The sequence below is a fragment of the Polypterus senegalus genome, chromosome 3, assembly GCF_016835505.1.
Source record: "Polypterus senegalus isolate Bchr_013 chromosome 3, ASM1683550v1, whole genome shotgun sequence".
Taxonomy (NCBI): Eukaryota; Metazoa; Chordata; class Cladistia; order Polypteriformes; family Polypteridae; genus Polypterus; species Polypterus senegalus.
This window is the reverse complement of record NC_053156.1, coordinates 258,222,180-258,241,980: the sequence shown is the minus strand read 5'-3', so window position 1 is coordinate 258,241,980 and position 19,801 is coordinate 258,222,180. Positions and strand designations below refer to the sequence as shown.

Sequence of the window (19,801 nt, the reverse complement as noted above, 5' to 3'; positions counted from 1 at the left end):
CCAATACGGAATAACAGAAATCACCGGGCGGCTTTCGGTCAATGATAAACCAGCGTCTGTTGAGGTGAAAAAATGGGAGGTACTGCGGTTGCTATCAATGCTTCCTGGTAACTCAGCTTTTGAGAAGAATCTGTTTTATGGGGTGAAAAAATAATCGTCCTTGACAGATACGCTTAATCAGTAGTACGTGCGACCCACGATTTGTGAGTGTGTGTGTGAGCGTGTACGTGCTTGTGTGTGGTTTTGTTAGTTTTACTATAAAATAGTTAAACATCAGTTATTTGTGATGCGGGAATATTCTGGTCATTTTGATCCCTGATCAACATTTAAAGAAACAGAGCAACTCCAGTGTTTTCCTTCATAACATCCTTTCAGCAAACAGGACTAAGTTCCTTGCTGAAGCAGATCGCCCTCTAATGAAATGCTGCCAATACGGAATAACAGATATCACCGGGCGGCTTTCCACCAATGATAAACCAGCGTCTGATGAGGTGAAAAATGGGACGTACTGTGGTTGCGATTAATGCTTTCTGGTAACTCTGCTTTTGAGAAGAATCTGTCATGGGTGGGACAAGAGGGAGCGAGTGAGGCGGGTACAATGAGCCGGGGCGGGACGGAGCGAGGCGAAGAGGCGGGTATCTGTGCGAGTGTTTTAAATAATGAAAGGAAAAAAAGTGCTTTGAAATCGAGGACCCCAACAAATAGGGCTTACTGAAACAACACGCTACAGACAGGCGTATGCTACTTGTATAAAATGTGCACAATAATTACAACAGTGTTGAAGCAATGATGAAGCAAAAGGGAGATGCTAAACATGGGTGGCTGCGTTGTGCCTGCCCATAAATCCCAACCAATGTATATATCTGAACCGATCTATCTGAACCAATATATATATCAGAACGGATGTATCTGAACCGATGTATATATCTAAACCAATCTATTTTAACCAATGTATATATCTGAACGGATGTATCTCAACCAATGTATATATATCAGAACGGATCTATGCAAACCAATTTATATATATCTCAACCAATGTATCTAAACCAATGTATATATCTGACTGGATGTATTCAAACCGATGTATATATCTCATCCAATATATCCCAACTAATGTATATATTTGAACCGAAATATATATCTGAACGGATGTATTAAAACCAATGTATCTGAACCAATATATAATATATCTGAACCAATGTATATACTGTATTTACGAACCAATCTTTTTTTCCTGAACGGCCCCTCATTATACATATACACTAGCAGAATACCCGTGCTTCGCAGCGGAGAAGTAGTGAATTGCTGCTGTCATATATACACACACACACACATACATACATACATACATACATACATATATATATATATATATATATATATATATATATACACATACATATCTTCATATCTACATATCTATATACATATCTACATATACACATATATATATACATACCTATCTACATCATATATACACATACATACATACACACACACAAATTATATATATGTATGTATGTGTATATATATATATGTGTATATATATATATATATATATATATATATATATATATATATATATACATACATACATATATACACATACATATACTGTGTGTATGTTTGTATGTGTCTATATGTGTGTGTATAGCTTTGGTCACTGAGTGCAAGGGAAAAATAATAAAATATAGTGTATAAGTTATTAAACAGTAAAACAATAACGTTTCAAGAAGTACAGGTACATTGAGCACTACTGGAGTGGTTGTGGGTAAAGTACATTTTAAAGACGGTGTAACACAACAGGTAAGTAACTAACAGCAGCTAAAATGTATATGGATCATCTCTCGGTAGTAGATCCCTTTTGAAAGGCGCTACACGACGGCTGTGGTATAGAAATTACATTTTCTATGTGAACGTTCAAATTTGTGCCTTTGGTAATGTGCCTTACCGGCATTTAAAGAAAATTAGTTTTGTGTCCTCTGCAGTGTTAAGAGAGAAAGGCTTTGGTTTGGCATAAAAGGAAAAAGGTGTAAAGAAAGGAAAGTTGCCTTTTTCTTTTATATAGTATAGAGAGATGTGTTCGCTGACGTTATGATCGCCTTTTGGGGACAGTCGCGGTGGGTCTTGTGTAGACTGGTGAGACGTCCCGCCATTAATCGGCTGTGATGGCACTGTCAGTCCTGCACTCGTGTGCGTGAATTCATAATCCGACTTTAGGACCTCATAATCGTATACGTGCAAAAGAAAGTGTGAATCGCCTTAATATTATTTTGCCGCAGTGTAGAAAAGGGGTCCTGTGTTTGCACTTGTCTGGGCTATAGCGCAGGGGGAGGATGAAAAAAATTAAAAGTGCTCACTTTGACTTAAAGCAGAAGCGCAGTCAGCGTCTCAAAGGCCGGCACAGCTATGCACGCGCGCTGGCTGCTCGACTTTTGCTGAGCAGGAGACCCCTTTTGCACACACGTTCATGATATCAAAAGTCTCAGCGCTCTTTGGAGGTAATTCATATATTATATATATAGCAAAATACCCGCTACGGCGGAGAAGTAGTGTGTTAAAGAAGTAATGAAAAGAAAAGGAAATATTTTAATAATAACGTAACATGATTGACATTGTCATGAGTGTTGCTGTCATATATATGCCTGCCTAAATAAGTCGCGCTCGCTTTGCTCATACTTTATTTACCGTTCATTTAATCATGGCTAATGGCGGAAAAATTATAAAATGGAAGGAGGATGGCTTTACCAAAACAATTATTGATGGCGAACCGATTATTCATAAAGTTTGAATTGGTGATCTGTTTTTCTGTGTTAACCTCATATTTTTTCATACTTCTTCTCAAACTAAGGTGGTGCGAGGGTAAAATGAATCGGGATGCTGATCAGTGTAATCGTGTACCAGGAAATCATGCATTGACAAAAGCTCCCTTTGCTTGTAATGCAAAGTGTGATTAAATGCATTATTTTTAAGCGTTATGGAGCACATGCATCAAGCTTCTCGGCTGTGCTTGTGCTAAGAAAAGGAAAGATTTTAAAAATAACGTAACACGATTGTCAATGTGACCTTTTGTAAGTAGTGCCTGGAGGATTCAGTGTATAGAAGCTCTAGAGACAGCGTGTGTATTAACTTGTGGATTTTTCTGTGAGTATTTGGTGGCAGTCTGACGAAGTTGCTTCGGAAGACGGCGTTAGCTGCAGAGCACAGCTCAGAGTGAAATGGGATGAATGGGCGGGGAGATGATGACGTGACTCCCCCACCCGCCTTAACTGTCAATCCCCCACAAACACAGTCTCTCGGGTATTTGCATAAGCACACCCCTTCACCTACAATTTTAACTTAGTTACAAAGTGATCAAAACTCTCGTTTATATCCTGCGTCCTCTCATTAAACTTGTATCCCGCATTACCTGTGGGCATGTGAAACGCCAGCGGTAGCCTGTCTATGAACTTAATTTAAAGTTTAGGTTTACACCGTGCTTTCTTTCCGAGGTAGCAGCACTCTTGAATATGGTATTATATGTCACTCGCTCGCTTCTTATTGTTTCGCTGCCTTCTCAATTATATAATGCATGTTTTCTTAAGCGCTTTTTGGAGGTCTTCCTGGTTTTCTACGCACTGCGTTGACAGTCAGTTCACGTGATTACGTGGGAGGCGTGATGATGTCACACGAAACTCCGCCCCCCCCACGTCATTGCAGCTCAACTCCATTACAGTTAATGGATAAAAATACCTTCCAGTTATGACCATTAGGCATAGAATTTCGAAAAGAAACCTGCCCAACTTTTGTAAGCAAGCTGTAAGGAATGAGCCTGCCAAATTTCAGCCTTCTACCTACACGGGAAGTTGGAGAATTAGTGATGAGTGAGTGAGTGAGTGAGGGCTTTGCCTTTTATTAGTATAGATATATATATACGAGGTGTGGCAGAAAAGTAATGAGACTGATTTTTTATTTACCAAAGTTTTTATTTTTTTCAAACATCAATGTTGAAATGGGATACGTTGTTCCCACTGTTGGTAGCAGCGCTGGAAGTCTTCAACCGGTATGGTCTTCAGCATGTCCGTTACACTCTTTTGGATGTTTTCTAAAGTCCCGAAATGACTTCCTTTGAGGACATTTTTCAGTTTAGGAAAAAGGAACAAGTCACACGGACTGAGGTCAGGTGAATAAGGGGGCTGGGGAACCACAGGAGTGCCTTTTGAGGTCAAAAATTCTGTTATGGAGAGGGCAGTTTTTCGGCACCATTTTGGCACAGACCTTTCGCATGTGCAAATGTTCAGTCAATATTTGATGAACGGTAAATCTGTTCAAATTTAATTGTTCACTCAACATTCTTAATGTTAAACGACGGTCTGATCTCACAAGAGTGTTCACACGTTCGATGTTTTCTTTGGTTTTCGAAGTTGAAGTCCTCTCCGAACGGTGTTCATCTTTAACGTGTTTTCTGCCTTCCAAAAATGATTTGTGCCAGCGAAAAACTTGAGCTCGGGATAAAGAATGTTCCCCATAAGCCTGTTTTAAATTGTCAAACGTCACACTTGCCGTTTAATGGCAAAACGTTGCTCCAAATTCCGCTGTTCCATTTTGCGTGACGCACAACCAAAAACACAACTTCTCTAATAACATATATGTGTGTGTGTGTGTGTTGTGTGTGTATATATATATATATATATATATATATATATATATATATATATATCGTGTGTGTGTGTGTGTATATATATATATATATATATATATGTGTGTGTGTATATATTTGTGTGTGTGTATATATATCTTATTCTTGACCTTCAGCTCTATCATCATTGTATAGCTTGTTTCTGTATATTTATACTTCAAAAGAGCTTTGACTTACAGCTTAAAATGATCTTTAACTGTTGTAGTGTATCTATTAAGTAATATTTTATTGATATAAGCTAAAATAATTTTACATGTGTTTATAAATTAAGCTTAAATCAGTGTGTATATAATTCAAAAATCGCATATGTATTCTCATAACAATGTAAGGCATAAATCAAAGTGATTTTGAAATAATTGATTAGGTGTGCCAATCATTACACCACTACTATATTAAAAAAATAAAAAGAGAAACAAATCTTGCATGAAAAATTTCATTAATCATAAAGGGTTAGCTGTGTGTCTTTTAGTTAGCAATTCATTGAGTCACATTAATAAAGTTCGGTAGGTCAAAGGTGTTGCGTAAAACTATAACTGGCACAAGTCAAACAGTAAGTAATTTCTAAAAATTCGTGTAAGTATTTTTCTCCAGAAATGTTAGATTTTGTGTTGCTCTATACTAGTGTCATTAAGTTAAACCATTTTTCTTTTACAGAAATTGGCTGTTGACCCTCGGTGTAATGGAATGCCTCTCTCCAGTTTTTTACTTAAACCAATGCAGAGAATCACTCGCTATCCACTTATCATTAAAAATGTGCGTATTTCAAAGTTTGCAAGTTAATATTTCATGCTTCACTTTTGAAGTCATTTTGATGCTTACGAATAAAATGTGTTGTGGTTCAGAATATATTTAGGATAATCCTTTTAGGTGTTTTCCAAAAAGTTTTTAAATTTAAAATTGCCATCACCTCTACACAATAGTGAAGAATTGTTAGCTAACCTGTTCAAATAAAAATTTATGAAAACTCATTTATCTGCCACATACAGGTTCTCTCCCAGTATTGAATTATGTGCTTATTAGATAATTATATAATGGCTAGCACAAGAACACAAAGTGTCCATTTCTTCCTAATTCACATTTCAGAAATGTAGACTTCCTTGACACAGAACACAACATAACATTCTCTAACCTGTTTTATCCAGTTCACTGCTGCAGGAGCTCAGAGCCTCCTGGTATCATTAGGTATTTTGCATCAAGTAACCTTACATGTGGCATCAGTCCATCGCAGCATCCACTTATGCACATGCTCACACTCATACAGGACAGAGTAAGAATAACAGTGATAGGGGATTTGGTGAAAAATCTGCTTAGCAAAATGTAGAATGTGAAGTTTCACATAGGAATACCCTGGTTGTGTTATCTTAACCTAGGACATACAGCCTGTAAGCCATCATCTTATCCCTTACCACTGTGCATGTTTGCCACATAATTCTTCTATTCCACATTTGCCCTTACTTAATTACATTGGATTTTTCTTGAATTCACAAAAGAAAGCTTAACAGTTTTTCATGGTACAATCCATCTTTTGTACAGGTCTGCATGTGTGTATACTTCCTGACTAATTGATAGACAGAAGGTTTTTTTAATACCCCAGAGGGAGATTTGTTTGCAGCAGGAAAATACAAAACACAAGACATTTTCATACAAATGCAATAAATCAGGCAATAACATGTGACAGACATTGTTATAATCGTACTCATAACCACATAATTTCTACAAATCAGAATTCACTTTATATCCCGTCCTGTAATTAAACTCTTTTAATCAGAGTTAAACAAGATTGCTGATAATATTCCTATTCATTCTGTTATTGGTATCACTTTGATTTTGACCTGGTTATGTAAAATATTATGGTACCCAATTAGTAAAATTCTGTTAATGGGAAGACCTACTGTTTGTCTGGACATTAAAGAACAATTGTTTAGAGATGTTGAGGAACAGACAGTGCTACTTAAACTAGCCTACAGGGTTACTGTCAGAATTGGAGTTTACTTCCCACCTCCAGCAAAACAGTTATTTTGTTAAACATTGATGCATTAAAAGAACTACACTTGAACCACAAAACTACATGCAGTTTCTGTCAGACTGCAGACATAAAATAACATAATTTCAAAACTTACCTTGCCACTGATGTGCTCAATTGCTAAATTTCTACAGTAATCACAAATTACGTTCATCATTGTACACTGCATTATATTATATGTCATTAGTGGTGTGCTGTAGAGTTCACAAATCTCTTGTTTACTGACCCTTAGTAGTATAGCCCCTCCTGTTATTAAACAGACAAAAACCAGTGAAAGATCACTGTGTGGACTTAGGATTCACCTGACTGCTGTTTAAACCAGGTACATGTCATAGGATGAAATCTGAAAAAACAAATTTAGTTAGGTTTTCTTGGTATATGTCCCATAAATATGTCACAGTGTCCATTGGTAAATATCTCTTTAGGCTATTTGGTCAGTAACCCAGTCATTCAGCTGTCTGGTTTGGCAGCTACCTCTGTCAGTAATATAGGGATCCATTTAACACTAGAATTACCAGAGCCTACGAAAAAACTCATAGATCCGTCCCACCTTAAATCGCTTTGCACTTCTCCGTCAGCGTCTTTTGTCCTGTAAATGTGTCGATAAGCAGCAAACAGCAAGCAGCCTGCTATCACACCCCCTGCACAGTTTTATCAGCTCAAGTCTGTTTACCTGCATGTCAGTTGCTTAAAGTTGTATAGAGTGGGACGTCAAGCAAAATGACACATTTTATAAGTACTATATCGTTATTTGGAACACATGCATTTCATGTGTGTTCCGTGTCTACAACGATCTATGTAAACACATCGTTAAAACAGAAACTTTTTCATGTTTTAGTAATAATTGACAAAATGTAGACATGAAGTGTATAATGTGTGAAGCCTGAAGTCTATGTATCAAATAAACACTTTCACAAAAGGCACAAATATAACAGAACAAGTGCGCTTCTGTTCAAGAATATAACTGCAGAAAAAGAACCCGTGTTAGGGTGCGACATTGACACGCATTTGCTATGACCACTTCGGTGGCACAACAGTATCAACTGTTGACTGGTAATCAAAACTTCACAGGTTTAACCCCGGACGATTCCGTTTTGAGAAGTGAACTGCTCTTATTCTTACTATTTTAGAATAAAAACATACATTTGATTCCAGTCTGTTACAGCTGGTGTAAATTTATGATACTTGTAAAGGTTAGGTTTTTTTTTTTTTTTAAATTCAGTTTTATTCTCTGTCACGTTCATGATCCCATCGCCCCCACCCCACTCCCCCCTTTTGACACTGCTGTTTTCACATAGATGCGCTATAACAGAGGTGAAGTCAGATCATGACGACGGTTCTACATCGGAGCAAGAATGCACGCCGCACTTTTGCCATCTCTGTCCAGATCTAAACACTAGCATGGAGAGTCGATCACGTACTGAAGAGTCTATAGCTGCAGGTGGAAGCTGCCGTCACTGTACTTTGTATGTAAGAGCCAGATCGAATGTTATTTACTTATTTACCTTTATTTATTTATTAACTTACTTCCAACAGCATAAAATCACAAGTAGAGTGCAGTGCTTCCTGTGTACATATGCAAAGTACAGTGATGGCAAAAGTACGACGTGCATCCTTGCTACAATGTAGAACCGTCGTCATGATCTGAGTTCACCTCTGTTATAGCGCGTCTATGTGAAAACAGCAGTGTCAAATGAGGTGGGGGAGGGGTCATGAACGCGACTGAGAGAATAAAACTGAATAAAAAAAAAAACCAAAGCTAACTATTACAAGTATCATATATTTACACTGGCTGTTACAGACTTATAATCAAATTTGTGCTTTTATTTTGAAATAGTTAGAATAAGAGCAGCTCACTTCTCAAAAAGGACTAGTCCGGTGTCGAACCCATGAAGTTTTGATTACCAGTCAACATTTGATACTGTTGCGCCACTGATGAGGTCGTAGCAAATGCGTGTCAATGTCGCACCCTAACACGGGTTCTTTTTCTGCAGTTAAATTCTTGAATAGAAGCGCACTTGTTCTGATATATTTGTAACTTTTGTGAAAGTGTTTATTTCATACTTGGACTTCAGGCTTCACACATTATACACTTCATGTCTACATTTTGTCAATTATTACTATAACATGAAAAACGTTTCTGTTTTAACGATTTTTTACATAGTGTTTACATAGATCGTTGTAGACACGGAACACACATGAAATGCATGTGTTCCAAATAATGATATAGTATTTATAAAAGGTGTCATTTTGCTTGACTTCTCACTCTATATAACTCTAAGCAACTGACACGTAGGTAAACAGACTTGAGCTGAGAAAACTGTGCAGCGGTGGGGGGATGTGATAATAGGCTGCTTGCTGCTTATCGACAAATTTACAGGACAAAAGACACTGATGGAGAGGTGTGAATCGCTTTAAGGTGGGACGGATCTACGTGTTTTTTCGTAGGCTGTGGTAATTCTAGTGTTAAACATAGATCACACATATGGTGTCACACATTGTTCATGACTGTCCACTAATTAAATTTCTCAGTGGCATATCTTAAGTGCTTAGTGCCCAATATAATTTTAGTTTGAGGCTCACAAAAGTAGTACCTAAATACATAAGTTCATAAATAAATGTTTTTCCTAACCTATAAAGAACATGGGGTAATTGATATGTTATTTTAACAATATTGTTAACAGCAGCCAAATGCAATTATTATGTCATTTTTTACAAGTACTTTAATGTCATGGAAAATAAATGTCAAGGATGTGCCATCAATAATGTGTTATGAAATTGCAAAGTAATTATCTGCTGTTGATATAGGTAATAGATTTGCAATTCACACAAAATAAATCACATTCAAGAAATATGGGAAGTTAAGTGTTACTGCCTACTGAAAGTTGTTTCCTTTACAATTAGAACTTATTTTTAGAACATAACTGATAAGTAAAGTACAAAACTTGTGACTAAATAACTGAGTATTGCCTTGTTAAATGTTATTACAGATCTTGGAAAACACTTCTGAAATACACCCTGATCATAGCCATCTCAAACTATCTCTGGAAAGGGCAGAGGAGTTATGCTCTCAGGTTAATGAGGGTGTTCGGGAGAAGGAGAACTCTGACAGATTAGAGTGGATTCAAACGCATATCCAGTGTGAAGGACTCTCCGAGGTAAACAGAAAATTGTGCTTTCTAGACTTAGGTGTCCAGTTGTCGCAGTAAGCAAGTGGTCAATAGTATGTCAATATTTGAACTACAAGCTTTCAATGAAGTTTGACTGTGACCTTGAATTTGAAGGTGACATGAAGCTTTAACATTATTTTCAGAATCCAGAAATCCATTTCTAAGTGCCTTGACTGGACTTAAACATCTCTCGAAAAATCGATGGAAGGAGAACTCGTCTCTTTGAAGTTCACATTACCTGCACAGATATAACAGAGGCCAGTCAGCTAGTTGAATTCCAAAGTCTGTTAAGGGTAGGAATTGGTTATTTTTGATGAAGGAATTGGTTAAAATAAAAATCAGTTCTGGTCCCAGCTGTCCAGGAAAGAACTTGACATCTACAGTTTAGAAGAAAGAGGCACCATTTATATTCTTAAATGTTTCTGGTTAAATGAATGTCAATATGTATGCGTTTTGGCCAGTCTTTAATCTTGCTTCAAGCTTTTTGTTTCCAAGCGCCAAAAAATAGAAAAGTACAATCTCTGCTAACTGGCAGATGCTACATGTATGGAATTGGCTGCTTGCCTTGTCTTTCATGGACTGTTCATGCTGTTGAAGTAAAGGAAGTTGTAATTGTACGTACTAAAATGCCCTATTATAGGAGAATTGGAGAGATGACCTTAGGAGAAATACCTAATCCTCTTTGCATAAGCAGAGGAACATTAAGAATGATTGTCAGGAGGACACATCATGATAGCGTATTGGGCCCAACCCATAAGCAGGAACATCTCTAGAACAGGCTAAAGACTGGTCATTGTCCTGTAGACTTTTAGGTTGCTGAACACAGTGCCTTTGTGGATGAAATGAGGTTGTTTGGTTAAATCAAGCTATATAGCAATTAGGCTATGTAAGAGACCTGGGCCATTAAGGGTTGCAGAAGAGTGAAAGGTACAGTTTTCTCAAGGACAATCAGTGTGCACCTAGAGTTTATAAACTTAACTCTGATTTGGAATGTGGTGTCACAGTTAGCTGGAATTATCACTGGTGAGGATTTAAATTTTCCTTTATAGCAGAGGGCAGAGAAACAATTTGAGTTAAAGAGTCAGGAGACTCTTTAACTGTGCTGTGATAATAATAACAACAACATTTATTTATATAGCACATTTTCATACAAAAAGTAGCTCAAAGTGCTTTACATAATGAAGAATAGAAAAATAAAAGACACAGTAAGAAAAATAAAACAAGTCAACATTAATTAACATAGAATAAGAGTAAGGTCCGATGGCCAGGGTGGACAGAAAAAACAAAAAAAAAAACTCCAGACGACTGGAGAAAAAAAAATAAAATCTGTGGTGTTTCCAGACCATTAAAATTCCCCGAGTCCCCTCTGGGCATTCTACCTAACATAAATGAAACAGTCCTCTTTGGATTTAGGGTTCTCACGGAAGGACTTGATGATGATGGTCACGTAGACTTCTGGCTTTTGATCCATCCATCATTGTTGGAGCATCATGATGCTTTGAGTAGGTGGTGGTGGTGCCACCTCAAAGAAACCGGAAAAAGAAACAGAAGAGAGAGTAGGGTTCAGTACGAATTTTAGAGCCACCATGAATAGTTATTATGATGAATTGAACATACAGAGTATCAGGATTAAGTTAAAGTGAAGTTATGAAAAGGCCATGTTAAAGTAATGTGTTTTCAGCAGTGTTTTAAAGTGCTCCACTGTATTAGCCTGGCGAATTCCTATTGGCAGGCTATTCCAGATTTTAGGTGCATAGCAGCAGAAGGCCGCCTCACCACAAGAGCTGTAACAGTTAATGCCTTTTTTTTGCAAAGACCTTTATGGAAGAATCAGCAACAAGCAGATCTACAAATGAATGTACTTCTCAACAGTACTTATTAAAAGGAGGATTTATAAAGAGTTAGCAGTTGCATTGCAAAGTTTCATTGCATCCTGAACAATACATAAGCCTAGCATTACATTAACTGCTTAATTCTCTCTTCAATAAATTAATGTTGATATTTCCACTGTCCATCTTAATTAAAGAAGTTGACAGTATATTGTTTAGGAATTGCAGGAATCTGTTTAAGACCATCCTTTCTTTTCAAGAGAATTTGACATATTGCCAATTCCTGTTAATATCTGAAGTTTTCATTGGTTATTTCTGCCACTTAATCGTGTATATATATATATATATATATATATATATATATATATATATATATATATATATATATATACACATTTATAAATCACATATTTATGAATCAGTCTTGTGAGTGAACACATTGCATTTGACTTTTTAAGTACAGTATATGCCTAGACAACTTTAATAAATGTGTTAAAAGAATGATCACAGTTCTATTTTTATATTGAGTTTGTTTAGAAATATGTGGTTTTATCAGAATTTGATAGCTAGCCTTAGTCATATCTTAAGCTGTATTGTTTATATAACTCTTGGAAGACACCAGCAAAAGACTCACCATTCACTAGATACTAGCCTGACATTCTGCTTTCATTTGTACACTTACATGTCTGTCAGTCCATATATGTATATTACCACTAATATTTATAGCTGTTGGCTTAAGAAATGAGGTAAACTGTTGTTTTTTTTTCTCATATGACCATAATCCTACAAGATTTAAGGTTTTCTATATACTGTATCAATTGCTTGGTTTGTTTTTTGTTTTTACAGTACATTCTATGTAAATAAATATTTTAAGTCAAATAGTATGTACAGTATATATTTTTTTTTACTCAGTAATGTGAATCACAGAGTTTCATAAAATTTCATATGTTCAGTATTTGGATTGGTTTTCAATTTAAAAATGTATGAGCAGGAGTAAGATAGACAGCTATAGAAAATCCAAGTTATTCTCATCTATGTTTGTTATTTTTGAAATAGATAGATACTTTTTTAATACCAAGGGGAAATTCACATACTCCAGCAGCAGCATACTGATAAAAAGCAATATTAAATTAAAGAGTGATAAAAATGCAGTTAAAACAGACAATAACTTTGTATAATGTTAATGTTTACCCCACTCGGTGGAACTGAAGAGTCGCATAGTGTGGGGAAGGAACGATCTCCTCAGTCTGTCAGTGGAACAAGGCAGTGACAGCAGTCTGTCGCTGAAGCTGCTCCTCTGTCTGGAGATGATACTGTTCAGTGGATGCAGTGGATTCTCCATGATTGACAGGAGCCTGCTCAGTGCGCGTCGCTCTGCCAAGGATGTCAAACTGTCCAGCTTCGTGTGCCTACAATAGAGCCTGCCATCCTCACCAGTTTTGTCCAGGTGTGAGGCATCCTTCTTTATGCTGCCTCACCAGCACACCACTGCGTAGAAGGGGGCACTCGCCACAACCGTCTGATAGAACATCTGCAGCATCTTATTGCAGATGCTGAAGGACTCCAGCCTTCTAAGGAAGTATAGTTGGCTCTGTTCTGTCTTGCAAAGAGCATCAGTATTGGCAGTCCAGTCCAATTTATCATCCAGCTGCACTCCCAGTTGTTTATAGGTCTGCACCCTCTGCACACAGTCACCTCTGATAATCACGGGGTCCAGGAGGGGCCTGGGTCTCCTAAAATCCACCACCAGCTCCTTCGTTTTGCTGGTGTTCAGGTGTAAGTTCTGCTCCAGCTTTCTCCTGTACTGTTCCTTTGCTGCCCTGAGCTGGACTCTGACTTCTTTCTGCACGCGTTTGAGCTCATGCTGATCACTGCCTTTAAAAGCCCTTGATGTCACTTGTAACCCATGGGTTGTTGTTAGCATAGCAGCGTACTGTTCTTACTTCAACTACAATGTCCATACAGAAGTTGATGTAGTCAGTAGTGCAATTAACAACCTCCTCAGTGTCCTCACTATATGATCCCTGCAGGATATCCCAGTCCATAGTTTCAAAGCAGTCTCTCAGTGCCTGCTCTGCCTCAGGGGGCCACTTCCTGAATGAGCGTGAAATGATATGAATCCTAACATTTTGCATATTTTAATTACAAATTTTGATGAATCAAAAGTGAAATTTTAAAATTACATTTTTATATATTTTAATAACCTAATGATTATTATTGGTTTTTTTTTAATTATTTTGTTTTATGTTATTTTTTTAGCAACTGATCTTCAATTCCTTGACTAACTGCCTGGGACCAAGGAAGTTGTTGCATAGCGGCAAAATGTACAAAACAAAGAGTAATAAGGAGTTGTATGGATTCCTTTTCAATGACTTTCTTCTTCTTACCTATATGGTTAAACAGTTTGTCTCTTCTGGCTCAGATAAACTATTCAGTCCCAAGTCTAACTCACAGTTCAAAATGTATAAAACTGTAAGTCCTTAGTTTTCTGATAGTGTTGCTATAAATGTATTCTTGCAAGATTTTGCCCTAAACATGCAGTAATATTTATTTCCTGTTAATAATGATATATCAGCTGGCTCAGTGCAAGTTGCACAGTAGTCAAAGACTTGACACCAGTTTTATGAAGTAGCAGTGAGTACAAAACACAAGCATACACCATTAAACACTACTTAACTTTATAGTGTATTTTAAAAAGTAGGGGTAAAACTGACCTTTAACATTTGAGAAAGAAATAAAGAACATAGAAACATAGTGAAAAGCACACACTAAGCATTACAGTAAAAAAGGCATCTTTACCTGATATATTGTTTTTATAGCCTCACACAAAATGAAAAATGCTTTAGTTCTTTTCTAAACAATGGAAGTACTGGCATTTCAGGGGGCTTACTACGGATCATAAAATGAATTAGCTATGGGATTTTTTGACCTGTTGCTGTTTACCTAGCAGATCAGTGCCATCCAAACTCTTAGCCATTGTTTTTGTAATAGTTGCATTCTTTAGTTGGCGGTTCTTATCATTAATGTTTCACTATGTTTTTATTATGCATTTTTGTTGTTTCAACAATTTAATAAATTGGTTTGCTATCCCAATATTAATTGGAGATTGTGTTTTTCATTTCTGCTGATTTTTGGAATAATACTTTATCAATTTTCTTTTGTGTCATTTTCTGTTTCAGCCAATTTTCCTCAATGAGGTTCTTGTGAAGCTTCCATCTGACCCTTCCAGTGATGAGCCAGTTTTCCATATATCCCATATTGATAGAGTATACACACTTAGAACAGAAAATATCAATGAAAGGCAAGTGACACAGTATTAATTTTATAGTACATAATAAATGGCATTTGCATCTTACCTTAATTTACAATATTTGATTTTCCACATCAAGTAAAACATAAAATAATCAGAATATACAACATGTGCTTTTGTGACAGTTTTTTTTTCTTTCAGATAAATCTTAACTGCTTCTACATATGGTTCAGTTCCAATTAAAATTTCATGTATTGTTTGTGCCACACACGTGTGCCTCAGCATTCTGTATCTCATGCTGCATTAAAACTATGGATATATGGTTACAAAGAGTTGATTTACTCCATTTACTTTTTTGTGAACAGAAAAATATGCTTTCAGTTTAGACATAAATCCACATTATGTACCAAGGACTAGCATTTAAAAAGTTAAATCACAAGTGCCTTTCTCGATATACAAGAGAGAGTAATGCATGCAGCTTATGAAAATATATACCTTTTCCTCTATTTGCTCTTTTAACAAGGAGGCTGCAACTACAATGCAGAAAAGTAATTTGATGAATAAACGTGAAGTAACTCTCAAGGACGTTTAGGATTTCAACATAAATTAATGGAAAACACAATTAAATCTATTAAATGTTAAATATAACATTTCATATCTAACAGATACTTGTATATAGTCATAAATCAATTTACCCACAAATTCATTTTTTAGTTCTTTTGCTTACTCATAGACACTACATGTGCTCCTGCTGTCAGTTTCAGGCAGAAGAGATGGTAAAATAAAGCAATGAAGCATTTGCCCCTAACAAGCAGATTATTTCAAATTTTAATGCACTGTAGCTAAAGACTACCTATTACAGTACTTTTAGTTATGTTTGCAATTTTTAGAAGTCTAGCATCTTGAAAGTGTGCTACATGCTTTACACTTTAAACATTCTGGTATTCCATTCAGTAAAAAGGGCTACCGCATTTTGAAGCTTTAATGTATATGTCAGAAGAAATGTTTTGAAATCAGATTCAGAGGTAACAGGAAATAAATGCAAAGTTAAGAACAACATTTACATCGGTCATACTGCCTTTTGCTAGCATTGATCCTTGTGACAGCATTATAATATAAATGAAAGTTAAAATAAAACATGTAGTTTGATAATCAAAATGTACATTTGAAGTATGTTTGTGAGTGTGAGTCATTATGTTATCATGACTTGATTAGTACGATTCTACCTTTTTCCCCACTTGAATTCTGTGAGGGCTTAAAAGGTACAATTACAAGAATTGGGTAAGGGATTATGGTAAATCTTGGAAAAAATATCTGTTGTGAAATCTTCCACTTCCTCTGTTTTTATGTATTCTAATATCAAAATAATAGTTGACCATGAAATAAAAATTACAGCATGTAAGATACCTTTAAAATTCTGAAAGGAAGTATGTTTTAACAACTTCAAAAAAAAAAAAAAAAATTAAAAAAAAAGTACATTTCTCTTCATGTATGTTCTATTAGGACTGCCTGGGTTCAAAAGATTAAAGCTGCATCTGAAAACTTCATAGAAACAGAAAAGAAAAAACGAGAGAAAGCATACCAAGGTACAAAACCACATATTTGTTAATTTGTTTATTACAACGTATATATTTAAACATGAAAGTAATTTGCTTATAAAACCATAGTTAAGTATCACTATACAGTAAAGATGGCTTAATTTGCATAAATTTGTTTACTTATGTCAATTGTTCTGTTTTAATTTTCACTCAAAAGGAACATAATATAGAACAAATACAGTGCTATCAGTGAATCCAAAATGTTAATAAACTTGTAATTTGAATGTTTTACAATGGAAATGTGAGTGTGAACATTCTCAGGGGAATACATATGTGTGCAGAATTATTACGCAACTATTAGTGTGCAGAATTATTACGCAACTAAAGGAAAAACAAAAAATTTCCCATCTCACTTGTTTGTTTTCATCTGTTAAGGTGAGAATAATAAACAACTAAAAATTTTGAAATAAACATTTCTGACATTTCAAAAAAAAAAAAATCAGTGACCAATATAACCACCCTTCTTTTCGATAACAGTCATAAGCCTTCCATTCATGGAGTCTGTCAATTTCTTGATCTGTTGACAACATTTTGTGCAGCAGCAACCACAGCCTCTCCCAGACACTGTTCAGAGAGGTGTTCTGTTTTCCTTCCCCGTAAATCTGATGTTTAAGAAGGGCTTTAGGTCAGGTGAGGAAGGAAGCCATGTCATTTTTTACCTTTATTGGCTAGCCACACAGTGGAGTACTTCGATGCATGTGATGGAGCATTGTCCTGCATAAAAATCATGGTCTTCTAGAAAGATGGAGAGTTTCTCTTTTACCACTGCTTGAATAAAGTATCTTTGTCTTCTAAAAACTGGCAGTAGGTTTTGGAGTTGATTTTGAGTCCATCTTAAACCTGAAAAGGTCCAGCTAGCTTATCTTTAATAATACCAGACCATACCAATACCCCCACCTTCATCTTACTGGTGTCTGAGTCGAAGTGGAGCTCTGTGCCCATTACTGATTCAACCATGGGCCCATTCATCTGCTCCGTCAAGAGTCACTCTCATCTCATCAGTCCATTAAACCTTTGAAAAATATGTCTTCAGATATTTCTTGGCTCAGTCTTGACGTTTCAACTTATGTGTCTTGTTCAGTGGTGGTTGGATTTCAGCCTTCCTTACCTTGGCCATGTCTCTGTGCTTTAGTGATGGTAAAGTGTCTTGCAGCTCATTAGAGTCAATCCTGGCTGGTTATTATGTTTGGTGGTCCTCTTATATCATTTAGCACAATAGACATGAAAATATAATCCTTTATATACCTAACCAAACAGGCTTACTTTTCTGGTTTTCATGTTAATTTTATAACTGCACCAGGTGAAACTATGAAACTGAATATTATAATTTTGATTATTTTTATTTGCAGCACGTTCTCTTAAAGCAGCAGGAATTGGACGATTACTGGTGAACATCATTGAAGCAACTGAACTGAAACCATGCAAGCCTAATGGTATGAAGTTACACATATTAACATAATTGTAGAATTTAAAATGCAGACTTGTAAAAGAATTAAGTACACAAGTTTTTAAGAAAGTAATGAAGGTGTTTTTTCATAAATGTACTGTTGTAGATTAGATTACTTACTGCATGCTTTTAATTGCACTTTTGTTTAAAGGTATGACATAGTTTATTTGTTTAGTTGGTTTTCATCAGTATTGACTTGACTTTATACCTTTTAAGAAATGTTGACACAGCATAATTCAATTTATTCCAACATATTCTTAATGAATATTCTTGACACATCTTTAGCAGTAGCAAGGAAATGTGTGTGAACTGACAATTTTCAATACATGTTCTGTACCATATGTGTGTCTGTAATTTGTTTTGGTAACTTTAAATACTTTGTTTATCTCTCTAAAGGAAAAAGTAATCCATATTGTGAAATTACTATGGGATCCCAGTGCTTCACAACAAGGACATTGAATGACACTTTGAATCCAAAATGGAACTTCAGCTGTCAGTTTTTTGTGAAGGATATATATCAAGATGTATTGTGTATCACTGTTTTTGAGAGGGATCAATTTTCACCTGATGGTATGAGCAGAAAACATTCTAATGTGTAATTATTAACAGTTTGTTAGTGACGGTATTGTGGAGATTAGTAAATATATAAAAAATGTAAAGGCCTTCAATTTCCTGAGCAGCTGATTTAATCATAAACCTTTAGTAATATTTACAAATTTAGACATGATCTGCTGTATAAGCTGCAATACTTTTTTAGGTATTGTCTAGTGTGTAGAGTCAATGATGTTAATTTCTGTGGCTCAAGAGCAAAATGTTAACCGATGACAGAATACACACCCATAGTGTAAGACGGGTTTCTGACTTCCTTGTGGGAGTCCATTTTAATGTGAACAATGGCAGCATACTTGTTCGTGTCCAGTACTGCTCCAAGGACTTGAGCTCCATAGTCCTCTAACAACATTTTTTAAACATTTAGTTATGCTGTAACTTTAACATGCGACTTTAAATATGTCTGATAACTTTTCAGGATTCTTAGGTATACAGGTTATTCTGTAAAGTCAAAGGACAGTGATAATTATTCATAATGCATGCATCATTTAAAAAATGAAAATGTACCCAGGATTCTGAGACTTTAATGAAGCACTCCAAAGTGAAAATGGTTCCTTTTCTCTTTCTTTTGGGTCATTCTGAAACTTAAGTGATATGTTGGTCACTTCAGTTGGTCTGCATGATTTTAGAAGCAATATGTCAGTGCAAGGCTATTCAGGTTTGTTTCTCAGTGAGCAAAAATTACACATTTTTTGATTTAAAGTCAAGTTTTCTGTTTCATTTAAATGATTTTCTGGATAAAAATTGCAGGTTGCATAAGGGAGTACATTTCCTTTTCTAATCTTAGTGTCCAATAAAATGTTAAATACATGATAAGAGAAGGATTAAGGATTGGCACCTCCATAGTTTTTCTCACTTACCTGTTACTAAATGGGGAAAAAGAAAGTCTGGTTTATAATCATGCAGTCCCCCGTACCTCTCCTATAAATCAAACATTCAAGATGTGCTAATCTGATAGAGCCTTATGCCACTTAATCAAATATATAAAGGCACAATTATATTATTTTTGTTAGTTTGTTGTGCCCTGTTATTTTCTTTGGCAGTGAACCTTGAGCTGTTTGCTTACTCCATGCAAACTGCTTTCCATATGAAACATTTATTTATATAGCACAGTTTCATACAAAAAAGTAGCTCAAAGTGCTTTACATAATGAAGAATAGAAAAATAAAAGACACAGTAAGAAAAATAAATCAAGTC

At 35.8% G+C, this 19,801-nt stretch overlaps 1 protein-coding gene across 2 annotated transcripts in view; it reads left to right on the top strand.

Annotated features, from left to right (window-relative positions):
* The window catches only part of LOC120526080 (intersectin-2-like), a 299,488-nt gene that overhangs the window by 277,456 nt on the left and 2,231 nt on the right, over positions 1-19,801 (top strand). For both annotated transcript variants that reach the window (XM_039748966.1, XM_039748968.1), the window contains 7 exons: positions 5,333-5,431; positions 9,692-9,859; positions 13,960-14,172; positions 14,880-15,001; positions 16,454-16,536; positions 17,898-17,981; positions 18,392-18,565. In XM_039748966.1, the coding sequence (XP_039604900.1) occupies positions 5,333-5,431; positions 9,692-9,859; positions 13,960-14,172; positions 14,880-15,001; positions 16,454-16,536; positions 17,898-17,981; positions 18,392-18,565 (943 nt within the window). The remainder of the gene's footprint in view (positions 1-5,332; positions 5,432-9,691; positions 9,860-13,959; positions 14,173-14,879; positions 15,002-16,453; positions 16,537-17,897; positions 17,982-18,391; positions 18,566-19,801) is intronic.